General features: G+C 40.0%; 1 protein-coding gene across 2 annotated transcripts in view; it reads left to right on the plus strand.

Annotated features, from left to right (window-relative positions):
• The window catches only part of LOC126485119 (eukaryotic translation initiation factor 2-alpha kinase 1-like), a 153,929-nt gene that overhangs the window by 40,908 nt on the left and 86,095 nt on the right, over positions 1-26,926 (plus strand). For both annotated transcript variants that reach the window (XM_050108753.1, XM_050108754.1), the window contains exons 3-5: positions 16,735-16,980; positions 17,436-17,601; positions 17,737-17,922. In XM_050108753.1, coding sequence (XP_049964710.1) covers positions 16,735-16,980; positions 17,436-17,601; positions 17,737-17,922 — 598 coding nt within the window. The remainder of the gene's footprint in view (positions 1-16,734; positions 16,981-17,435; positions 17,602-17,736; positions 17,923-26,926) is intronic.

Raw genomic sequence — 26,926 nt, forward strand, 5'->3', positions numbered from 1 at the left:
GCGGCAAGTGTTGTGCACACTGACATTCAGATGGCACATCTGCTACTACCTGAGGTGGTCATCAGCCCGATGCCCTCAGGGGCCGAGCATTCGTTTGCTGAGTATGGGGGTTCCCGAGCCGGGGACTGGTAAGTGCCACCAATCTCCTGTTACCGTAATCTCCTGTTACCGTAAGCTCTGGGCATGCTTCAGTGATCACTGTGCGGCATGACAATGGAACGTTATGAGTCACAGGGAACGGGGATCTAGGCTTGACCAGCCGGATCACGAGGATGGTAAAAACCTGCATAAAAAATCACTGAATCTCAAGGTGTGCTGCGCACTGGTGAGATGCATGGCTGTTGAGGTGGAACAGTCGTTAGCAGGCAACCTCTGGGGAACCTGCTGCACCTTAGTTGTAAAATGTTTACTCAAGCATGCTGGGCTCTGTCTGAGTGGACCATTGTTTCCCTTGCTGTTTGTGGGACCGAGATGGAACCCTCAAAATCATCTTCTCTTCCTCCCAGTGGGTAGGGTGTACCACCTGGGAGTATTCACACCCAATCCTCCAAACGAATGAGGGACGCTAGCCATCCTGTTAATCTGCATTGACTGAATTATGTTGACAAGGCTCAAGGAGTCATAAACCAAAATGTGTTTTTGGTCATTAAGAGGAAGGAGGGGACATTTGAAGAAGTGTCCCCCTTCTATATCCATAAAGGCTTGGAAGAACTAGCTGTAAGCTTGAAGTCTGTTAAGCGGCTGCAAAATGGTTCCCTACTGGTGGAAACTAACAGGGCGAAGCAGGTGGAACTACTTACAAAGACTGAAAAATTGGGTGAATATGACGTAACTGTTGAACTGCATAACTTCCTTAACTCTAGCAGGAGTATGGTCACATGCCGTGACATTATGGATATCGACATAGTATACCGATGCCTCTTCTTTAGTCTTCTTCTTGTTTCTTGTTTATCCCAGCATCTTGAGATCTCTTGTGAAGAGAGACGTTACAACACATTCAGTAGTGGCGTGGGACAATCAATGAAGTTACACAACAGTTAGTAATTTAACTTTTGAAACCACCGGTTTATTGGCATTTCTGGAAATAAAATCACTCTCATACTCTCATGCGGTCAGCAAATTTCGTGTAACAGTTTGTATGTGTAATGGGACTTATTGTGTCACAAATCGTTCTAATGAATTAATTAATCTGCATTACAGTGTTGCTAAGCAACGTGATCAACAAGATGATATGTGTCTCAAAACAGAGCCTTGATATTTTGAATAAACTTTCGGTTCATCTTTGTCAAAATCAGCACTTGTCTCAAAATTAATTTCCAACTTTTTGCATTAAGTCCAAGCATGTTTGCAACTATTGTATGCGATTCACTGGACAGCTCGATCACGTACTAGCATATAACGTTTTTCAAATCGAGCACGCAGGTTTCAGATTTCCCTAAACGAGTCTTTTGTAATAACGTGGTATGTCTATCTCATGTAAAGTCGAAATGAAACTGGATTTGTCTCCATTCGGGTCAAAATCACAAAAAATAAAATTCATCGCACAGGTCAGCGAATTGTACATGCACCCTTTTTGCATTCTAAGTGATAACTCATCTCAGAGTAAAAGCCGCACATAAATTCACACTTTTTCATGAACACAAAATTCAAACACCTTTATATTAAACAGATAAATTATGGCCTGCAGTTACTAATTAACATCTCCCAATCTGAATAAAATTCAAGAACTTGTATTTCATAATCAATAAAATGTTATCACCTGAAAGAAACTAATAGTTTGCTAAAACGTATTCAGATTATGGTCAACTCATGTCTAGTCAATGTTGTCATGAATTGATACTTGCTTGGAATGAGTGAAATGCCTGTACTGAAAAATACTGTCCGTTGAGTAATTTACTGACTTTTATAACAAATTTGTACCCTTTGCGTCATTACAATAGCCAAACTTAAACAGGAATGGGCATTACAGGGGATAGTGGATGTGGAGCAAAGGATGTGTAGGAATAATGGAGAAATTGAGAAGGCCGACACCTTTAATTCTCCAACGTTGCCTGACCACACCACTGTTGGTTTCCTCCAAGTTAGGGTTAGGCCTTATCCACCTAACCCTATGTGGTGCTGCAAATGCCAGCGTTGTGGTCTCACAACACTGAGTCGTAGGAGTGAAGCGGCCTGTGGGAAATGTGGAAAGGCAGCCCATGAAGCTGGGATTGACTGTCCGTCTCCAGCAGTCTGCAGTAACTGCTCTGGGAGTCACCCAGTCTGGAGCTGAGACTGCTCTGTTTTTGCAGAAGAACGAAAACTTCAAGAACCAAAAGTCACCAAGCAGATCCCCTATGCTGAAGCCAAAAAGGAATATAAGGCTACAAAGCCTCCCATCTTTATCACTTCTTATGTGTCCACGGCATAGAAACCTGTTCCTAAGGTTGTGGAGCAAAGGCACATGACAAGCAAAGTCTCTCTCAATGCCCCTTTTCCCCCTCACCCTTGAAGGGACAGGGTGCAGAGAAAGGTTCATGACGTTTGGGTCAAAAGCTGTCCTGAGTGCCGTCACATGTCATTCTTTCACGTCTGACTGATGAGGAGAACACCATGGAGTTAGGTGCCTTGGCTGCAGGCAGTCCCTACACTCCCCCTCACTCTACAAGTGCTTCACCTCTGTGGTGCAAAGATAAAGGTAAATTAAAACCACATCAATGAAATGGCTCCCATCCTGCAGTGGAACTTGCAGGGGTTCAGGACACATGTGGAGGAACTCCGACCACTGTGTCTGTGTCTCCAGGAGACTCTTTTCCATCAATCGTACACCCTTGAGCTACAAGGCTATGTACTCCACAAAAAGGACGACCTGATTGGAGAGAGAGCTGAGGAAGCGTAGGTATTTTCATCAGTACCAACTACCACTCCTCGCCTCTCTCACTTCCAACGACTTTACAAGCAGTTGCTGTATCGGTGCACATACGTCATCCATTGACAATACGTTCCCTTACTTGTCCCCATGTGATGCACTTGATCAAAAGGCCCTAACCGACCTTATTATATAGCTCCCCTGCCCCTTCCATCCTCTGTGGTGATTTTAATGTACACAATGTGCTTTGGGGCTCTGAAGCTACCTGCCCCGGGGGTAGGGCAATTGAGAGGCTTCTTGTGTCATCATGTGCATACTTGCTAAACGCAGGACAGAGTACTCACTTCTGCACAGCAACTGGGTCGTTCTCTGCCATTGATCTCTCGCCTCACTCTCCAGCTCTCTTTCACGCTGCTCAATGGGAAGTGGTTGATGAGTTGGATGGAAATGATCACTTCCTGATATGGATTCACCAGTCAGATGGGATGGAACCCAAAAGGAAACCATCGCGATGTGTGCTCGCTAGAGCCAACTGGACACTTTATAACCAGTTGGCCCAGTTCAAACATTGTGCGAATGTTGTGGCATTGGTGGATCATATTATCAAAATGATAAGCGATTCACTGGACAGCATTCAATCCACAGTCTATCGGGCAACAGGAGAGGCAACCTGACCCTTGTTGGAGTGCTGAATGTTGCTCTGCAATCAGAATCAGGCGTGCGGATCTCCCTAGGATCAAGTGTTGACCAACTGCAGAGAATCTTGCAGCCTTCCAGGTCGCGAGAGCAAAGTGTCACCGAATTATTTGAGAGAGCAAAATGAGGTCATGGCAACAGTTCCTGAACACCATTAATCATTCTACAACAAATTCTGTTGTGTGGGAGACCATCAGGAGAATTTCTGGGAGAGGAGACAGGTGCCCCATGGCTGCTATAATGGGGAACGGCATTCTACAAACCAGCCCGTGAGACATTGCCCAGACTATGGCAGTGTATTTTTCCACAGTTACTGCAACATTCAGTTAGGATCCAGGTTTCCAGCGCCATAGAGCAGTTGCTGAGAGGTGTAGTTTGGACTTCCGGTCCGCCTCTGATGAAGATTGCAACTGCCCATTTTGCATGTGGGAGCTGGGTTCTGCATTGTCTGCAGCTCGTGACACATCCCTTGGTTATGACAGGATCCATTAGAGTATGCTGCAACACCTCATAAGTCGAAACAAAGTTATCCACCTCACACTTTTTAATGCCATTTGGGCGTCAGGTCACTTTCCCGACTCGTGGTGTGAGACAATTTTAACTCCTCTTTTAAAATCTGGGAAAGACAGTACATGCCCAAGTAGTTATAGTGGTGTTGCTCACACTAGCTGCATGGGGAAGACCTTGGAGTGGATGGTCAACCATTGCCTTGTCTGGATTTTAGAATCCAGGCAAATCCTTAGTCGCTTTCAGTGTGGGTTCAGGAGTTATCGCCTTTGATAACCTTGCCCTCCTGGAGACGGCTATACAACAGGCTTTCCTATACTGGCAGCACCTTCTAAGTATATTTTTTGACATAAAGAAGGCCTATGATACTACTTGGAAGCCTCTTATCCTGGAGCAGCTTCACGAATGGGGGTTTTCGTGGTTGTCTTCCCATTTTTATTCAGTCCTTCCTCTCGTCACGATATTTGAGATAACAAGTCAGTGAATCCTGTCTGATCACTTTCAGCAGGAGAACGGTATCCCTAAAGGTTGCATTTTAAGTGTGACTGCCTTTGCCATAGCTATTAACAGCATCATGTCCATAGTGAAAAGTCCTGTCCAGTGTTCGTTTGTGGATGACTTCTCTGTTTTGCTCTTCTTCAAGCCTCGCAACAACAGTACATCAGTTGCAATTAACTCTTCCACGTTTGGATGAATGGGCGCAGAAGAGTGCTTTTAAGTTTTCCACCAAGAAGTCTGTGTGTGTTCTTTTTAACCATTCTCGTTCCATTTTAAACATTCCTGAGTTGAGGATGAGGGACACTGACCTTACTTTTAAAGACACAGTGAGGTTTCTGGGCCTCAAATTTGACTCTAAGCTTATGTAGTTACCATATCTTAAGGACCTGAAAAAATGCTCACTTAAGGCTTTGAGTATTTTAAAATGTCGTAGTCACGGTACAGGGGGAGCAGACAGGACATGTCTGCTCTGGTTTTACAGGGCATTCGTGCGATCCGGGCTCAATTATGGGTGCATGGTGTATGTGTTTGTGAGATCCTCTTATTTAAAGATGTTGGATGTGGTGCACCATGAAGGGATTCGATTGGCCACTGCGGGATTTCCACCTTGGCTTCTCCAGAGGCCCAGACTTATTTTAGACTTGACAAATTTTAAGTAAGATCATATTCAGATTTTACATTTCAATCTCTATTTTTGTAACATTTTAGAAATGCATCACAGTTTCAAAGTAGTGTACACTGATGGCTTCAAACAAGGGAATTCCCTTGGCTGCTCTGTCGTGTTCCCCGACCACATCACCAGGACTTGCCTTCCTGACGAGTATACCATTTTCTCAGTGGAGCCCCACACGCGGCACTGGAACAGATGCATCGTATTTGGGGCAAATGGGTTTTCTTTGGCTCCAGTTCCCTTAGTGCCTCACAATCAGTACAGAACCTGTACCCAGCTGAGGAGTTGGTCCGGCTGATATATGGCAAACTGTACTTGATCCAACGGCAGGGTAAGCAGGTGTCATTCTGCTGGGTGCCAACTCACTTAGGGATATGGGGAAATGAACAGCCCGATCAGGCTGCCAAGGAGGCTTGCAGAGGACAGGATGTGGCTCAGTGTCCTATTCCCTTGAAGCCTGTAGTTTCTGCACTACACAGGAAGTGCATGCAGTTGTGGGATGAGGAATGGCTGGTGGTGACGGCCAATAAGCTGTGGTTGGTGAAGTCAACAACCCAGCTGTGGTGTTCCTCCTGCCAGTTGCTCAGGCGGGATGAAGGGACCCTCGCGTGTCTTAGAATTGGACACTGCCCTCTCACACATAGCTTTTTACTAAGGCAAGAGGATCCTCCGTTTTGTGATGCTTGTGGCATGCACATCTCTATCCACCATATTTTAATGTAGTTCGTTTTATATCATGATGCAAGGGCAGATGCAAATATTGGTGGAGATATGCCCTTTATCTTAGTTGATAATGAGACGAGTGTGACTGTGGTTTTAAAGTTTTGTGATTTGTCTGGACTCTGGTATAAACTTTAAGGCTGGAGGTTTTAGTGTGTTGCACAGTGGCTCGCTCTTCCTTTTTTTTTTCTTCTCATCAGCCATCTGCTATATTGTTTTATCTCCTTACACCATGTTCTTCCTATGTCGTTAATGTTTTACAACTGACACAATACTTCATTACGTGATTCTGAGTGGGTAATAGTTTTTCAGCTTTTGTTAACTCCATTTTATGTGCTGTTTTATCTTCCTGTTTTGCGTATTTTACTGACACTCGTCACAATCTGTTTTCGCACTGGCGCTAAAGAGCTTGCTGTCATGTGCCCATACAAACATGTCCATGTCCATGTCCATGTCCATGCCCATCAGCCTGGTCACCGGCCGCCGTCGCCAGGTCTGGCATGTGCTTGCAGCAGTACATCAGTGACACCTGATCTGTATAGCATCTTTATAAGGGCCCAGTTGTTAAATGTGTTTGAGATGTGTTAACTACTTTTGTTGTATTCTTGTGGATGTCACTCAGTGACCCAATAAACTGGAGCTCTTTTATTGCCAGTGTTTCTTTGTGTTCCTAGTTAGAGCACTGTAAGATTCACATCTTGCATCACTTCAGGTATCTGACTCAGCAGAAATGAGGGTAAGGTACACATGATTTGTTATATGTGTACATTTCAAGGAAGTAAAAAATATCTTTGGTTTATGGTATTACTAATATGGGTACTTAAAGCTTTCTTTGGCAATCCAGAATAAAAATAGATGTTTCAAGGATATAATTATTTCCAAGGCACTGTGTTCATTAAAACTGTAGTGCTTATACATTGGTAGGGATCTAAGGTAATTACTGAAAATTTTGTTAGGTTACCTTGCATTCAGAAAGCTGTTGCACTCAGCGACTGTTATACTGACTTGTAAATTATAGATTGCAGCAATCAATCGTCCTTTTTAAATTTTATTGTGCAGATCTAGATTTTGGCTAGAAGCTAGCCATTCTCAATGCACTATTATTTTCACTCAATGCACATAATGCCTGTTGGTCGGGCTTCATCCACAGTTCATTGAATACTCAATGCATGTAATGCCTGTTGGTCGGGCTTCATCCACAGTTCATTGAATACTCAATGAACTGTGGATGAAGCCCAACCAACAGGCATTACATGCATTGAGCATTCAGACATTCATTGAGTATTCAGACATAGGTATTAATGAAGTAAATGAGTGGCTGCAGAATGGCAAAGATGCTGGCTGTGGTATGATGACATTTGTTAATCTGCAGGCAATGGTGGTAGTGGTGATGGATTGGCTGACGAAGCTGGTGCATTCAGCCAGTCATTTACTTCATTAATACCTATGTCTGAATACTCAATGAGCTGTGTATGAAGCCTGACCAACAGGCATTACATGCATTGAGCGAAAATAATAGTGCATTGAGAATGGCTAGCTTCTAGCCGAAATATAGATCTGCACAATAAAATTTAAAAAGGATGACTGATCACTGCAATCTATAATTTACAAGTGAAAATTTTGTTCTGTAACCTATTTTCTTTATTCATTACTCAGAATGAAAGAGAAAACAAGAAAGTAAAACTACTGGTGAGTAGCAGAACTAAAGAAAGAAATTTTTCAGTATAAGATCAGCACTTTTAATGCATACGAAGTACGAAGCTTACTCTGAATTCTTAAGACAGTGGAATTTAAACTATCCAGACAGTATGGAATCGTAGTTCTTCTATAAAAAATCTGGATAACTGCGAAGTTCAGAAAAAAAATTATGATCCCATAAAGACATAGACTATGTTTGATTCCGTGTAAACACACAAACTATATTATTTTCAGATAAATATTGAACACACATAAGAAAAAAATACTAACAGTGAGTTTTATACACTGAACTATTCAGTAAATTTCTTTTGAACAAGATTTGTATGTTGTTTATGTGCAGCACTACAACACAAACATTTGGTAAGCAGTTGTTCAGCTAAAGTTGTTTCTGCCCACCATTCCAAATAAACCATTATTTTGTCCAGGAAGGTTGTTTCCCCTTTATGTGTCAAAATGGATGCAGATTGAACACCAGCTTCGACAGCCAATCCATCACCTCTACCACTGTTGTCTGCAGATTAACAAATGTCATCACCACAGCCAGCATCGTTGCCATTCTGTAGCCTTGTAGGTGACAGTGTAGTAGGTGGTTGTGGGATCACTCATGGAAAAATTCCTGTAGTAGTTGGTATTAGAGCTGCACCTTTTTTAGATTGAAGTCAGCTTTAGGTGTACCTGCTTAAAGGGAGTCCCTCTAACTAAGGGCTTACCTTCAGAGGATGTCATGTTTCCAAATAGAGAAGGAAGTAGCATATTTTGTCAAAATATAAGAGGTATTTGAGATAAAGTTAGTGAACTGCTTATAGATGTTGACTTTGAAATTATTGCTATGTCGGAGCACCACTTTTTCGAGGATTTCCTTGTGGGGTGGGGGAGTAGCCATGTACATAAAAAACAGTATTCCATTTGAGTCCATAATGTACCAAGGCACTGCACTGAACACATATTTCAATGTTGTGTAAGGGCAGTTGAATTTAGTGAAACTAAACTTCTAATTGTTGTTATTTATAGGTCCCCTAACTATGACTTCAGAGCATTTCTGCTCGAGCTAGAGAGGGTTCTTGATTCACTTTGTAGGAAGTACCAGAAATTAGTTATGTGTGGTGACTTCAATATAAATTTTATATATGATGGTGCAAGAAAAAGGATGTTGGTAGATCTCCTAAATTCATATGATCTGATGCAGACTGTGTTTTTTCCAACTAGGGTGCAGGGGAATAGCAGCACAGCCATAGACAATATTTTTATTCATTCTTCATTACTAGATGGGCATTCTGTTAGTAAAAGGGTGAATGACCCTTAAGAGCATGAGGCACAAATTTTAACACTAAGAGGCTTTTGTACTCAAACAAATGTCATATAATTACAAACAATATAGGAAAGTTTATCAAACAGCAATAGAGAGTTTTTTAAACCTTGTCAAGGAACAAGAGTGGCAGGGTGTAAAATAGTGCTGATAACATAAATGATAAATATAATGCCTTCCTTAACACATTTCTCGTGCTCTTTAAGAGTTGCTTTCCATTAGAATGTTCTAAACGGGGTACCAGCAGTAATAGGCAGCCGTGGGGCTGACTAGTGGGATAAGGATATCATGTAGAACAAAGTGAGAATTATATCAAAATGTTAGAAGTAATCACAATCAAGCTGCAGTAGCTCATTACAAACAGTATTATAAGGTGCTTAAAACTATTATTAGGAAGGCAAAGAGTATGTGGTATGCAGTTAGGATAGTTAATTCACAGGATGAAATTAAAACGATATGGTCAGTTGTGAAGGAAGTTTCTGCTCAACAGCACAAGGTCGACGATATAAAGTCAGTTTGTAGTAAAAATATTTCTGTTACTGATAAATCAGATGTATGCATAGTATTTCTGAGCATTGCTGGTGAATTAAATAAAATTTAGTTTCTACAGAGAATCGTATAACTTTCTTGGCAAATGCCTTTCCGAGATTGATGTTTGAAATACTCCTCAGTGATACAGGCAAGGGGGAGATTGAGTCGGTAATTACATCACTAAAGACTAAGGACTCTCATGATTATGATGGAGTGCCTAGCGGAATATTAAAGTACTGTCCTGTATTTAGCCATATTTGTAATTTTTCCTTTAGGAACAGTCATTTTCCTGAATGATTAAAGTACTCAGTACTAAAGCTGCTTTATAAAAATGGAGAAAGGGATAATGTAGACAATTTTAGACCTATTTCTATCAGTGATTGCTAAAGTTATTGAAAAGGCTGTGTATGTAAGGATAATTGATCATTTTATATCACACGATTTGCTATCAAATACACAGTTCGGCTTTAGAAGTCATTTAACAACTGAAAATGCTATATTCTCTGGATAGGTTAAACAAAAGGTTTGAACGCTGGGCATATATTTTGATTTAACTAAGGCATTTGATTGTGTTGATCATAAAATATTGCTCCAGAAGTTGGACCATTAATACTAGGAGTAGCTCACAATTGGTTCACCTCTTACTTTAGCAACAGACAGCAAAAGATCATTATTCACAATGTTGAGAATGGCTGTGATGTGGGGTCTTAGTGGGGTGCAGTCAAGTGGGGATGCCCCAGGGATCAGTGTTGGGGCCACTCCTGTTCCTTATTTATATAAATGATATGCCCTCTAGTATTACAGGTAACTCTAAAATATTTCTGTTCGCTGATTGCACTAGCTTGTTAGTAAAGGATGTTGTGTGTAACATTGGCTCAGTTTCAAATAGTGCAGTTCGTGACCTAAGTTCATGGCTCGTAGAAAATAAACTGATGGTAAATCACAGGAAGACCCAGTTTTTACAGTTTCTAACACACAATTCAACAAAACCTGACATTTTAATTTCACAGAATAGGTATGATTAGTGAAACTGAACAGTTCGAATTACTAGGTGTTCAGATAGATAGTAAACTGTCGTGGAAAGGCCACGTTCAGGATCTTGTTCAAAGACTTAATGCTGCCATTTTTACTATTCAAACGGTATCTGAAGTGAGTGATCGTTTGACACAAAAATTAGTCTACTTTACTTATTTTCATTTGCTTATGTCGTATGGTATTATATTTTGGGGAAACTCTTCCCATTCTTAAAGGATATTTTTGGCTCAGAAACGGGCAGTTTGTGCAATAAGTGGTGTAAGTTCACGAACCTCTTGTCGACCCCTGTTCACGAGGCAGGGTATTTTGACATTGGCCTCTCAAAAAATAAAGATAATAAATAAATACTGTCATTTCTTGTTAACAATATTAGCTTATTCCCAAGAATAAGCAGCTTTCACTCAGTTAATTCTCAGCAGAAATCAGACCTGCATTTGGATCGGACTTCCTTAACTCTTGTGCAGAAAGGTGTGCAGTATACTGCTGCATCCATTTTCAATAAGCTACCACTCAAATCCAAAAATCTTAGCAGTAATCCCCATGCTTTCAAATCGAAACTGAAGAGTTTCCTCATGGGACACTCCTTCTATTGTCGAGGAGTTCCTTGAAAAATTAAGCCGATTCTTGCTGTATTGTTGATTGTGTTTTCTTAAACTTATAAATTTACTTTTTCGGATTCATAAACATTTTATTTTTATCTGTTTTTACTTTTATGTTATAATTTTGTGTGCTGACATGTTCCATGACCTTGGAGATTTGCTCCTCAATTTGGTCGTACGGAATTTTTCGACAAACTTACTCAATAGTTGTCCTTCTCCACACACTTAATATTTTCTAGAATTCCTTGGTCCATTGGCTGCAAATGTTGTTACATTTTTAGGTAGTAGAAATTTTACTTTGAAGCGACCCTGACTTGTTCTACTTCCCGATGTGACAAAGCATTGTCAGTCAACAATATGACATTCAAACGCAAACCTTGGCAAAAAATTTTCAGAGAACATGGCTAGGAGGGACAATTTGTGTGTTTTAAAGCATGAGGATATTTTATTTCTCTCTTAACACAGAAAGGATTTTATGTTTCCCAGCCGCATTACTGCAAGCCATTATTGTAACACTGTACTTTTTCTTTTGTGGAGTCATCTCATCTGGAATCTAATGATGTCTTATTGGATAGCATCTGATAAACAAATTCATCAGCATTATAAACTTATTATGGAGTCAATTAGTCAAAGGACATATGATTTTTTTAATTCCTTTTTGAAATTTTCAGCAGCTACTGTAGTCACTGGAAGGGTTTCACCAGTCATTGACAGTTGACAATGTCCGTGTCAATCTATCTACCTTTGCAGCCAGCGCTGGCTGACTGTGGAGTTATGATCGCCATTAAAAAGTGTTTTGTTTAAATTTATTCCTCTTTCCTGCAATATTAGGCCTGAACCCCTAAAACCTCTAGTAAAGTACGTCATCTGGCGAGTCATTTTTTGCTTTTTTGGTTTCCCCCTAGTTCTGTAAACTGTCCTTTATTATCATTTTGGAACAAAAGTCTTCACTTTTTTCATGCTGCTCTTCCAGTATGATACCACTGGAGTTTTGTTCATGGACAAAACATTAAATATCCTTTTTGGGGTGGATAAAGGAAAATTGTTGGAAAAAAATAATGTTCCTCTTTTACGTCTTTTACACTTGCAGCAAATTCAATTTCAACTTGTTAACAGCACCGTTGCTAGGATTTGTGTCTGGCAGTTGACTGACTCTAAATTTAATGGTTGTGTCATCAATTGTTATTGCTTTTACTTTCAGAGTATCAAATAAAATATAGTTGCTGTACTAAGAAACAAAAATAATAATGATGATTTTGAGATCTGCATTAATGAGGGCCAAATAAGCAAAGTTCCACTGTATTTATGCTTTCTATTATTTTTTAAAGAAAATAATTAACAAATGTGATACTTCACAGTGATATTACCTTTATCTAACACTGCAGTTAAGGTGCTAAAATCGTAAATTGATTGTACATTTATGTAGACACTAATACACATAGGGAACAAAATATCATTTTATTTAGATATATTTGTCACTATATTGTGGAAGCTACTTAATAACAAATATTATAGTGCTGTTTTACAGCAGCTATTGTTTAAAATTTACCCATTGTAGTTTGTTGAGTGTAAATTCTCAAAATTTTATGATGGTGACATATTTCCATTACATTTTATCAATAATTACCTCTTTTTTGTTGATAAGTACCATGGACATTGTCTAATTCAAATGAAGCAGTTTTCATTGATTGCTCCATTGTACTGTGTTATTGGCTAAAATAAATTCATTTCTTTCATGTGTTTTCAGATTTTGTTCTTCATTTACTGCTTTTTCTGTAATCTGTGTCCAGTGCTTTCTGTTCATTGTCACTAACTTCAACATTGCCTGTTAACAGGTTAAACAATATTTGACCCTCAATGGAGTCCTGTGGCACCCTATGCTTTATGACCCTGATTTCAGATTTGCATCTATTCTATTTATTAGTCACAAACTGCTTTTTTCCATCATAAGATTTCCGCTTTGTGTGTCCACGTAGCAGTTATTCCGTTAACTAGTGTGATAAGATTTTAACAGATATAGAAACATTGCAGATACTTTGTATCGTTTTGTTAGTCTAGACAAATCAGTTTGAAATAAATTTTTTGAAACCATGTAGAGCTGTGATCAGTTTACTGTGTTTCATGGGGAATGTAATTAATCTAATTGCATTACTACTATATGTCCACAAAATTCTGCCACTGGGCTCGCTCATGTTACTTTTCTACATCTACATCTATAATATGCAAACCATCATGAGGCGCATGACAGAGGGTGCATTCCCATTTTGCAGTTATTAGGCATTCTTCCTGTTCTATTCACATATGGAGCACAGGAAGAATGTTTGCATGAATGTCTCTGTGCATGCAGTAATTATTGTAATCTTATCCTCATGATCCCTATGTGAGCAATATGTAGGGAGTTGAAGTATATCCCTAGAGAAATCATTTAAAGCCAGTTCTTGAAACATTGTTAATAGACTTTCTCTGGGCATTTATGCCTTGTCTTCAAGAGTCTGCCAGTTCAGTTCCATCAGTATCTCTGTACACTCTCCCATGGATTAAACAAAACTGCGACCTTCTCTGTATACATTCAATATCACCTGTTAATCCTATCTGGTATGGGTCCCACACTCTTGAGCAACATTCTAGAACTGGTCGCATGAGTGATTTGTAAGCAATCTCTTTCGTAGGCTTATTGCACTTCTCCAGTATTCCACCTCTAAACTGAAGTCTACCATCTGCTTTAACCATAACTGAACCTATGCGATCATTCCATTTCATACCCCTACAAAATGTTACACCCAGGTGTTTGTATTAGTTGGCCGATTCAAACAGTGACTCATTGATATTATAGTCATTGGAAACGACTTTTTTTTTTTTTAATTTTGAGAAGTGCAAAATTTTATATTTCTTAACATTTAGAGCAACTTGCCAGTCTCTGCGCCACTTCGAAATCTTAACAACATCTGACTGAATATTTATGCAGCTTCTCTCAGATAGTACTTCATTATAGATAACTGCATCATCTGAAAAAGTTTGATTTTACTATTAATGTTGTCTGCAATGTCATTAATATACAACATGAACTGGAAGGGTCCCAGCACACTTCCCTGGGGCATGCCCAAAATTACTTCTACATCTGACGATGTCTCTCCATCCAAGATAACATGCTGTGTTCTCCCTATCAAAACATCCTCAATTCAGTCACAAATTTCACTTGATACTCCATAGGATTGTTCTTTTGACAATAAGCATAGGTGCGATACTAAGTCAAAAGCTTCTCAGAAATCGAGGAACACTGCACCTACCTGGTTGCCTTGATCCAAAGCTTTCAGTATGTCACATCATAAAAATGTGAGTTGGGTTTCACATGATAGATGTTTTCGAAATCCATGATGGTTGGCACTGTGGAGGTCATTCTGTTCAAGATACCTCATTGTGTTTCAGCTCAGAATATGTTCTAAGATTTTACAACAAATCGATGTCAAGGATATTGGACAGTAGTTTTGTGGATCACTTGTACTACACTTCTTGTAGATGGGTGTGACCTGTGCCTTTTTCCAAAAACTGGACACAATTTTTTGTTTGAGGGCTCTATAATAGATTATAGATAGAAGAGAAGTGAACTTGGCTGCAAATTCAATATAGAATCTGACAGGGAATTGCGGCCTGGAGCTTTGTTCAGTTTTTCAACACCACTGACACTAATACTCATTTCATTCAACTTTTCAGTGGTACAAGGATTAAATTGGGGCAGTTCTCCTGGGTTTTCCTTTGTAAAGGAACATTTGAAAATGGAATTAAGCATTTCAGCTTTGGCTTTGCTACCCTCAGTTTCAGTTTCTGTCTCATTCACTAGGAACTAGACACTAACTTTGATCCCACTAACTGCCTTTACATATGACCAGAATTTCTTTGGATTCTGTGAAAGATCACTTGTCAGTATTCTGCTATGGTAGTTACTGAAGGCGTTATACATTGCTCTCTTGACAGCCAAACACATTTCATTCAGCATCTCTCTGTCTATAGCACTATGCTTTGTTTCACAGCTATTATGCAGTAATCTCTGTTTCTTTACAGTGACTGTGTACCATGGAGGTTCCCTCCCACAATGAACTGTTCCACTGGGTACATATGTATCCAGTGCTCGGTCAACGATCTTTTTAAACTTGAGCCAGAGTTCCTTGACATGCTGCTGACCTGCACTGAAAGTTGCAAGTTTCTCATTGAGATGTGACACTACTGGTTTTTTTTATCTAGTTTACTGAACATATACATCTTTCTGCTTGTTTTTAGTTGTCCTTTGTACTTTGGTAATCATTTTTGCCACAACTGTATTGTGGTCACTGATACCAGTTTTGATGTGGACATCCTCAAAAATGTCAGGTCTATTTGTTTCCATTGGATCATATATATTGCCATAATGAGTGGGGTTCCTACCTGTCTGTTCTAGGTATTTTTCAGAAAAGGCATTTAATAAAGTTTACAGGATATCTTACCACATTAGGGCCAAGTGGTCAACTTTGGCATGCTAATCTTTTTTGTCAAGTCACTGCCAACATAGATGATCTAATTATGACTTAATTATGGTGCTGTGCCATGCCAAACCAGTAAGCAGTGTCTAGTGCCAGCACTGTGTGATGAAAGCATGGTTTGTTCCCCCACACAGCCTCACCCCTCTTGGCAGCCCATGTCCGGGCAGAACTTGCTTCCTCCACTCCTTGCACACCTCTGAGAATTCATTCTGGATATTGTGAACAAACTATAATTCTGTTATTTTGTTTATATATGTTGAATAACTGATGTGTAGTTGTATGCATCAACCTTGTTCTTCCAACAGGTAGGTTTAGAGTATGATGTGTCAGTATAGTGCTAAAGTCTACTAAAAACAGAACATAATTGTTGTTTGCACCTTGTGCTTAGAGCATTTCAACCAAATGTTAATTTTTTCATTGATTTATAATCCTGACTTTGCTCTTGACTTGTTCTGTTTCTTGGATTTTTTTGTTTGTGTGCTTACTGCAGAGCACCACATTGTGATCAGAGATAGCTGTTTCCTGAATTTTTGATTCATAGTCTTATCAATATTGCTGGTGGTGTTATAAGTGATTGGCCTTAATCAACCACTCTCTTAAGACCCTGTTTAGTTCTTGTTTCAGTTTTAATTTCATTCCCACATCAATTTTGTAATCTCTACATATTATAATATTTATTGCTTGAATCTTCAGCAACAATAGCACTGCCTTTTTTTTTTTTTTTTTTTTTTTTTTTTTTTTTTTTAAGGCACTTTCGCTGTTACCATTGGAAGCATATAAACACAAAATTCTTAATTCTTTTGTTCATTACGAGTAAATTAATTTTTTTTTTTTATGTTGGTAAGCTTACACATTTAGAGAACTCAGTCTCTTAAAATTACCCATTTTCTTCATTTATGTAGCTACACTTTCATCTGCTTTTAGTAGAAATATTACAAAGGCTAACTTCAGGAATAAGTACCAAGTAATTAATCACTTATTTCCATTTACTAGAAAAAACTTGTTACTACAGAATTATTTTTCACCACAATTTTATTCTCTGGGGTATAATAGATACAGTACAGTTAACTATGAATGAGTAATGATGATTATTTCTTGATTTATCATTGTAGGAAATGGTGATGTTCCTGAGCCTACTGATACTGAAAATGGTTTTTGCTTTGAAGATTCTCCAGTTGTTGCAAGTAGAAGTCTAATAAGGCCAGAAGTTACTCGACTTGCTGGAGAAGATGATGCAGGTCTTGTGGTAGAAGCAGAGTTTCCTTCACAGGAAACGAGTTTTTTAATTGAATCATTGGTTAAACAACTTTGCAAGTTCGTAGAGAAAAATGCTACCAAACAGAGAGCTCTGTATGATGGTATGTAAATTGACAATTTGAGAAAAAAGAAGTAAACTTTATTTTTATCTGTGGTGTAGACTGGATGATTATAGTTAATAATTTGGCAATGCGTGATCATTCTAATATTTTTTCTATCAATAGGCTTCATTATAGTATGTAGATTTTCTTTTTAAGTCTTATAACACTTACTTGTATGTGCTCTTCTCAGAGAGCAGCAGGAAAGATTTAGCAGGGTACCTTCTTTTTGTTACCTCTCCAAAAACATATTATTCTTCCGAATAAAGATTAGGAGACATTTCTGCGTGTCTCTGAAACTATTGGCTAGTGTAAGTATTCAGTGAAACGCCAATTTCAATTTTGGAAGAATCAAACCATATCAGTTTTTATATTGTGGATTAATGGTGAAAAATATTGGTGATGTGCAATATCATTATATAGCTTGTTTCAACTGTTCATTTTTTTAAATTTTACAGCTATTTGTCGTATTCTTTTCAAACTGAAATTAATTGATGGTACATATGCAATAGAAGAACTCGAGTTTATGAGAAACCGTTATGTGCAAGCAGTTTGGGATCTTCTTCAAATTGCAAAGATAGGAAATGAACCAGGAGCAAATAATAGATTGATCAGTGTTGCCAGGTATGAGTAAACTATATACATAACGTATTTCAGTTCTCCCCCTCCCTCCCTCCCTCTCTCTCCCTCTCTCTCTCTCTCTCTCTCTCTCTCTCTCTCTGTATGTTTAATCTTAACATTGGTCTCCTTATTAACCAGGAAAGATTCGTTCAAGAAAGCTTTGCCCAGCAAGCTCCTGGTCCCTGAAAAATTGTTTGAATCATCTCGGTATCAAACGGAATTTGTCGAGTTGGAGTATATAGCACATGGTGGGTTTGGCTATGTTTACAAAGCAAGAAACAAATTAGATGGTGGTGAATATGCTATAAAGAAAATTTGTCTGAGGTAAGGTTTGATCAATTTCATACACTTCTTCATGGTACAATTCTGATACTATTAGTGAAATCCTTAATATATTCTCTTTTCAGTTCCTTACATTGATGTAACTTGTTACATGGAATAGTTACTTTCTCTCCTTCACCTGTAAGAGAGAAGTTGATACTTAAAATCATTAACTAATTAAATATACTGTTTTATTGGTGCTCTAAGATTGTCATAGAATTCTAATTTTTCTGTTCTGTCTCAACATAGGGAAGTTAATGATTTTCTTAATTCCTGGTATCACACCTCTGTCTCGAACTGTAGACCAGGCATAGGAGTCTCTGAAACGAACTACCAACACATTAACTTGGACAGTTTGCAGCCAGTTGACCTTTTCATAACAAAACATACTTAGGGCAGATCCATTACTTTATGGTAGGCCACACTTGTGCCTCGCTCTTACCTTGTACCACACATCTTATAATAACTTAGATTGAGCACTAAAGATCTGGTTGTTAGGTACTTTGAATACTTATAAACATCTCCGCAATGGGAAATAACCATGCCTGTTTTTTTTTCCACCAAGTGCCTTCCTGATAACAAAGGTCTCATGACAAGGGAGAGAGCATCATTCACAGTTTTAAAACAGATCTCATTTAGATTATTCTTCCTGCAGAAAAATGCTTCACTACATATGTGAAAATATGCAGACTGTCTCTGCTAATTATTACATACCTCTTGTAACAAGAGCTTGTTGTCTGGTTCTCTTTCCAGAAATTCAGCTTGATTTCCAATGGATTCACAGGTTCCTCTGCCCATACCAGAACCTTTCACCCCACACCAACTTGACATGCTTTCCAAAACCCACAATCGTAATTATGCTGTCATGCCACTGTGGATTGTTACTGCATTCACATTGAAAGGATATCTGCCATAATTGACCAGTGTCAACCCATGTCAAGCAACTTAACTTCCTGCATGAGGAACATCTCTCTCTTTCTCCATTGGCTCTCCACAGTTTATAGCCCGTTATCACATGGCTTCCCGTTCCTCACTCTCAGTACTATCGTTCTATGTACGAACATCCTGCAGTTATGGACAACACTTCTGGGATATCTCTTTCTTCGTAAGCTGGTGACATTGTTCAGGACTTCAAAAACAGGTACTGCTCCTCTTTTTCCCCATCAGACTTGGCCCAACTGCAAATTAGTAGTCCCTTATCACACAGTAAGTGGTAGAAGGACGGTGAAACAAAACGTAGGCAGCAAGTTATTGGAAATTTACACCTTATCACAGAATGTGGAAGTCTGAGAGGATTATCTGATCTGTAAAACAGTATAACAGATATAACAATGCAATGCTGGTGAAGGCACAGGTGTTTCAGAGTGCACTGTTCACACTGTTCAGCACACATTGTTGAACATAGGCTTCCAAAGCAGATGACCCCTACATATCCCCATGTTGACCCAACAATATCATCAGTTATGATTGCAGTGGTCATGGGATCATCGAGATTGAATCGTGGATCAGTAGAATGAAAAATTTCCTGTTGGATTCTGTCTCGGGTTCTTCAGCCGACATTCATCTAATGATTTTACTGATGTTTCGCCAGCACGAGTGGCTGGCATTGTCAAAGCTTCACCCTCCATTGCTGGTGGTGAACTGGAGGCGAGCTCACGGCCGCAGACTATATGCACCTGGCGCGCCAACGTCAGAGGGCTTCTCCACGGTCATTTCCGGTGCGGTTCTCCTCTTGCTACCTGCGACAGTCATTTGCTGCAGTATGGGAAGCCATGATCTGTTTACGTTAAGGCTTTCCTCTTCCTTGTTGAAGCAGTTTGCGTGTTTTTGTATTTCTACAGCTTCTCTGAACAAGCGCGTGTGATAGTGTTTCTCTACAGCCAGAACTTCCGTGTCGGCAAATTCTATTACGTGGTCGGTCTCACTCAGTGCGTGCTCTGCTACGGCCGATTTCTCTACCTGCTCCAACCCGCAATGTCACTTATGTTCTTTGATCCTGGTGTTGATTGATTGTCCAGTCATTCCGACATAAACTTTTCCGCATGTGCATGGTATACGGTATACTCCCGACATTTCAAGTGGGTCCCTTTTCTCCTTTGCTGATCTAAGACACTCTTTGATCTTCCTTGTCGGTTTGAATATTGCGTTTACGCCATGTTTGCGCAATATACGGCTGATTCTGTCTGTCACTCTGGGAATGTATGGCAGAAAGGCCATACCCACATTTCTTTTTCTGATTCCTTACTTCGCCAAATGTTTGGCTCTGTTACACTTCTAATATAATTTGTGGAGTACCCATTGCTCCTCAGAACATTTTCCAGGTGTTGCATTTCGCTTCTGAGGTGCTACGGCTCACATATTCGTCCTGCTCAGATGCATGTTGTGCCACAGGGTGGTCCACTTTGCTCATGGCCACAGTTTAGTGGTAGCCATTCATCTTGGTGGGCTGCTGATTGGTAGTCATACTAATATAAAAAGCTGTGCAGTAATTGCAGCAGACCTGATATATGCCATGGATGTTTTCACAGGTGGCCCAGCCTCTGATGGGGCCATTTTGTTGTCTATCTGTGAACTATACTTAAACAGCACAGATCTTACCCATGAGACTCAAGTAAGCATCATCCTGATGAGTACATATTTTATAACCTTTACATCTTTTAAACAAATATAACATACATTTTAGACAGTTTGCAGACAGATATTACTTTATTATACGTTAACCAGTGCAGAATAATTAACTTTGGTTTATATTTTATACATCACAAACAGAATGACAAGAGCTACTCAAACTCACAGAGCTATTCAGCTTGCTGCTGCCATGCTATGCTACTTAAACAGCCATCTTACGAACAACTTATAAAACAAACATAAACAAATCAGAATAAAAGAACAAATCATTCATTCTGCTGCTAATCTGTCATGTATCTGTGGAGAACTTTTGTCTTGGCACTATATTGATAAATATAAAATAAATTCTTTATAATAAATTTTGTATTAATTCAATAATAAGATAAATGTGAGCATTTTGTAGCTGACTTCGAGACCTGTCCAATGGTGTTCTCCACATTTATGTTGTGTTTATAGCTTTTGTTACTGTTGTCATAAACAATTTTACACACAAACATTAGTAACTTTGTTAATTAAAACAATGTAGGAAAAGACAGACAGCTACTTACCATAAAGAAGACATGTTAAATTGCAGACAGGCACAGTTAAAAGTCACTCACATAAAGATTTTGGCCGCAGCAAAAGATAAACACACACGATTCATACACACAAGCTTACAGCATCTCTGGCCGGAATGCAACTACCACATGGGATGCAAGTGGGAATTTTGAGGGGGCAGGGAAGGGGGAGGGGAAGGGGAAGGGATAGTAGTGTACAGGTGGGGAGAGAGACAAAGGGTATCTGGTGGAGTGTGCATGGGCAAGAATGCCAAACAAGTGCAACATCAGGAGGTCACAGAGCAGGAAGGTGGGGAAAAAGGCAGCGAAAAAGGAGAGGAGTGGGGAAAATGGGCAGGTGTGTTGGCAGAGGCTGGCAAATAAACAGGGTGGGAGATGAGAATGGGGAGGAGATGATAGGACAGGAGGGTGGAAACTGTTTGGTGGAGGGTGTGAGGACAGTATGCTACAGTAGGTTGAGGCCGGGGTAATTACGGGAGCAGAGACTGTGTTGTAAGGTTAACTTCCAGTAGCACAGTTCAGAAAAGCTGGTGGTCGTGGGAGGGTTCCAGATGGCTCGTGTAGTGATGCAGCCAGTGAAATCAATTATGTTCTTTTTAACTGCATGTTGTGCCACAGGGTGGTAAACTTTGCTTTTGTCCACAGTTTGACAGTGGCCATTCATCATGATGGAAAGTTGGTTGTTAGTCCTACCAATGTAAAATGCTGTGCAATGATTACAGCTGAGCTGGTAAATGACACAGCTGCTTTCACGGAAGTGATGGGTCGGTGGATTGGGTAGCCTTCACACCTGGGTTTTCCACAGGGACATGATCCTTATGGGAAGGAGTTGAGATTTTGAGTGGCATAGGGATGGACTAGGATGTTATGGGCATTGGGTGAGTGACAGAACTCCAGTTTAGGGAGGGTGGGAAGTATCTCGGGTAGGATGTCCCTCATTTCAGGGCATGACGGTAGGTTAATCAAAGCCCTGGAAAAGGATGTGGTTCAGTTGTTATCTATCTTCATGCCCTGGAATGAGAGACATACTACCCAAGATACTTCCCACCCCTCCTAAATTGGTGTTCCATCAGTCACCCAACCTCCACAACATCCTAGTCCATCCCTATGCCAATCCCAATCCCAACTCCTTGCCACAAGGATCATATCCCTGCGGAAAACCGAGGTGCAAGGCCTACGCAATCTACCCACCTATCACTTCCTATTCCAGTCCTGTCACAGGTTTATCCTATCCCATCAGGGACCAGACTGGCAGTAAAAGCAGCCATGTCATTTACTAGCTCTGCTGCAATCATTGCACACATTAGTAGGACTACCAACCAGCTGTCCACCAGGATGAACGGCCACTGCCAAACTGTGGCCAAGAGCAAAGAGGACCACCCTTTGGCACAACATGCAGCTAAAATTAATATACTTTATTTCAATGGCTGCATCACTACCCGAGCCATCTGCAACCCTCCCTCAACCACCAGCTTTTCTGAACTGCGCAAATGGTTGTTACCCTTACAACACATTCTCCACTCCCATAATTACCCCGGCCTCAACGTACAGTAACATATTGTCCTCACACCCTCCACCCCCTTGTCCTATCATCTCCTCCCCATTCTCATCTCCCACCCTGTTTATTTTCCACCCTCTGCCAACACGTACACCCATCTTTTCTCACTCCTCTCAATTTTTGCTCCTTTTTTCCCCCACCTTCCTGCCCCATGACCTCCTGGTGCTGCACTTGTTGGCGTTCTAGTCCCTGGACACTCCACCAGACAGCATTCGTCTCTCTCTCTCCACCTGTACACTACTGTCCCTTCCCCTTCCCCGCCCCCTCCAGATTGCCGCTTGGATCCCACATGATAGTTGCATTCCAGCCAGAGATGCTGGAGTTGGTGGTCATGATGTGTGTGAGGTAAGCATGCTTGTGTGTATGAATGGTGTGTTTTCTCTTTGGCTGATGAAGGCTGTGGCCAAAAGTTTCAGGTAAGTGTCTTTTAATTGTGCCTGTCTGCAACTTAACATGTCTTCTTAGTGGTAAGTAGTAACATGTCTTTTCCTACATTACTGGTATTCCTACGTGGAGTTTCCGTTGTTTAACTTAGTTATTTCTTGCTTTGTAAATGTGGTAATAATTTTATTGAATTTGCCTCTTTATTGTGATTTCAATGCTGTCATCAGATTTTTCAGAGCATATCTATGAGTGGTTTTTGTGTTTTAGCGTATGAATGTTCGAAGCTTTCAATATTAGCACAGTCTGACCTTGGCCATATTATTTGACATTCATAAGCATGTGGCAGTACGATTTTAACAAACCATCATGGAAATTCCAAGTTACATCTAGTCAGCAGTCTGCTGGATCCAACCCCCCCACCCCCTCCCCCATCTTTCCCTTGTGGCTTTGAGCACTCTGCAGCATTCATCCACCTCATGGTAGCTGAGTGGTCAGTGCAACAGAATGTGATACCTAATGACCCGGGTTCGATTCCCGACTGGGTCAGAGATTTTCTCCACTCAGGGACTGGGTGTCTTTATCATCATAATTTCATCCCCATCGACATGCAAGTTGCCGAAGTGGCGTCAACTCCAAAGGCTTGCTCCAGGCAAACGGTCTACCCGACAGGAGACCCTAGCCACACGGCATTTCCATTTACCCACATCATGACAACTTAACAGCTACATGATGCTCAACTAAACCCTCAGTTTTTTTTACTACTTTGTACAGTGGACATACCGCTTGTAATGCTACAGCTTGTTAACAACTCCTTCTGTTATCTAGTACTAGTACCCTTCGTTGTACTATAAGGAAGAAAAATTCATTTAAAATAGATGTATTTGAAGGTTAAAAATAAATGCCTCATACATGAAAAGCAAATCTCTTTTGTTACGTGATTCATAAAATTCCACAGATATTTTGACAACACGTGTTTCATTCACACGGTTAATGTTGTATGTGTACACTGCATAATAAAGACGATAAAAGTTCAACACAGTATCTAGAACATATAATTCTTAATTCCTGCATGTGTAGATTCAGTTCCCTTTTGTTTGTCTGGTGATGATGATGATGATGATGAAATCCCATACTCCTTCACAGAACATAGGGGAACGATGCGGGAGACCCGCACCACGGTACTAGGCAAGGTCCTTGTGGAGGTGATTTGCCATTGCCTTCCTCCGACCGTAATGGGGATGAATGTTGATGATGAAGACAACACAACAACACCCAGTCATCTCGAGACAGGTGAAAATCCCTGACCCCGCCAGGAATTGAACCTGGGACCCCATGCTCGGGAAGCGAGATCACTACTGCGAGACCACGAGCTGCATGTACACTAATTATTGGTTATATAAAAATATAGAATTTACATCTAAATCTATATTTATGCTTGGCAAACTGCCATGAAATGCATGGTAGAGGCTACAGCCCAATATTCCACTCTCTCTCTTCCCATTCCATTCACATATGGAGCATGGGAAGAATGAGTGTTTTAATGCTTCTGTGCGTGCTGTAATTAATCAAATCTTGTCTTCACGATCCCTGTGTGAGTGATACTTAGGGTGTTGTAGTATATTCCTCGAGTCCTCATTTAAAAATGATTCTTGAAACTTTGTTAATAGACTTCCTGAAGTTATAGTGTTCTCCTATCTTCATGAATCTTCAAGTTCAGTTCCTTCAGTATCTCTGTGACACACTCCCATGGATTAGACAAACCTGTGACCATTTGTGCTGCCCTTCTCTGTATACATTCAATATCCCCTGTTAGTCCTGTTTGATACAGGTCCTACACACTTGAGCAGTATTCCAGAACCAGTCGCGCAAGTTATTTTTACGCAATTACCATTGTAGACTGATTGCACTACCAATAAACTGCATTTTAACACCTGCTTTGCCCCCCACAAATGAACCTATGTGATCATTCCATTTCATTTCCTTGCTAAGTGTTATACCCAGATATTTGAATGACTTGACCAATTCCAACTGTGACTCATTGATATGATGGTCATTGGATCCTACATTTTTTTGCTTTGTGAAGTGTACAGTTTTGCATTTCTGAACATTTAAAGCAAGTTGCCAATCTTTGAACCACTTTGTAATCTTACCAAGATCTGACTTAAAGTTTATGTGGCTTCTTTTTGACAGTACTTCATTATAGATAACTATTAATATTGTCTGCAAGTTCATTAATATACAACATGAATGCAAGGGTCACAGCGCAATTCCTTGGGGCATACCCGAAGTTACTTCTATATCTGGTGATGACTCTCTATTCAAGATAACATGCTGCGTCCTCCCTACCTAAAAGCCCTCAATTCAGTCACAAATGTCACTTGATACCCCATTTGATTGAACTTTTGACAATAAGCATTGTTGTGGTACTGAGTAATATGTTTTTCAGAAATCAAGAAATACTGCATCTACCTGACATCCCTGATCTAAGGCTTTCAGTATGTCATGTGAAAAAAGTGTGAGTAGAGTTTCACATTGTCGATGTTTTCAGAATACATACTGGTTGGCATGGAGGAGCTCATTCTGTTAAAGATATCTCATTATGTTTGAGATCAGAATATGTTTTAAGATTCTACTACAAATCGATGTCAAGGATATTGGACAGTAGTTTGGTGGATCACTTCTACTACCCTTCATGTAGATGCATGTTGCCTTTGCTTTCTTCCAATTACTGGGCCCAGTATTTTGGTTGAGGTACCTATGATAGACTGTAGCAGCTGTGTCTCAACACCACTAACACAGATTTCACTCATCTTCTCAAGTGGTACAAGGATTAAATTGGGGCAGTTCTCTGGGATTCTCATTGCTCTGTTGCCCCCAATTCCAATTTCTGCCTCATTCACTAGGGACTGGATGTTAACTCTGTTACCACGAACAGCCTTTACATATGATCAGAATTTCTTTGGGTTTTGTGAAAGATCATTTGACGATATTGAGCATCTCTCTATTTGTAGCCCTATGCTTTGTTTTACACCTGTTATGCAGTAGTCTGTTTCCTTAGAACATTCTTTACAGTGACTGTATACGATGGAGGGTCCCTCGCATTGTGATGTTCATCTTATTTATTTCATCATTGGTTGTCCTCAGTGTTGACATACTGTTTTGTGATAATGGCTGAAAAATGGGGGGGGGGGGGGGGCTGAAGTTCAACACTGACTACTTTAAATGATGTAGCCGACAGGTGCACAGTTGCATATCACAGTTCTTTACTTTCAGTGTTCACAACCCCCCCCCCCCCCCCCCCCCCCCCTCCCCCATAATACACAATTATGTGGCCAGTTAAATATTGTTTAACTTTTGATAAGCCTCATTAATAGGTTGCAGGCAAACATCCACATACTGCTACAATAGTTTACTGCCGAACAACTACAAGCAGTAAAAACCTAACCACACAGTTCACAGAATAAAAAGGTACTTATGGAACAGACACTGTCATTATTGTAACACATGGCCTAATTGTGTTACACTTATTTCACAGTTAATTTGATACATTATTGTTGATCTAACCATTACAGGTTTCTCATCTGAAATTCAGCCGTGGACTGACTGTCTCGGGACCAAAAATCAGGCCCTTATATATCCTCACAATAATAGACAGTGTAACTACACATTGTTAGATATTTAATTTACAGAAATTGCAATTAAAACTTAGCTCACTAAATTGACTGAATATAGTGAAAACTTCCTCCTTTTCAACAGTTTCTTCTACTACAAGAGTTAAGCCAAATTATTTGTTTAAATGATGAAATTAACAGATATTGTTATGCAAACAATACTTTTGACAAAACTGTTAATTACTTTGGAATTAATTAAGGGCTGGCTA

Source organism: Schistocerca serialis, chromosome 6, assembly GCF_023864345.2.
Source record: "Schistocerca serialis cubense isolate TAMUIC-IGC-003099 chromosome 6, iqSchSeri2.2, whole genome shotgun sequence".
NCBI classification, from domain to species: Eukaryota; Metazoa; Arthropoda; class Insecta; order Orthoptera; family Acrididae; genus Schistocerca; species Schistocerca serialis.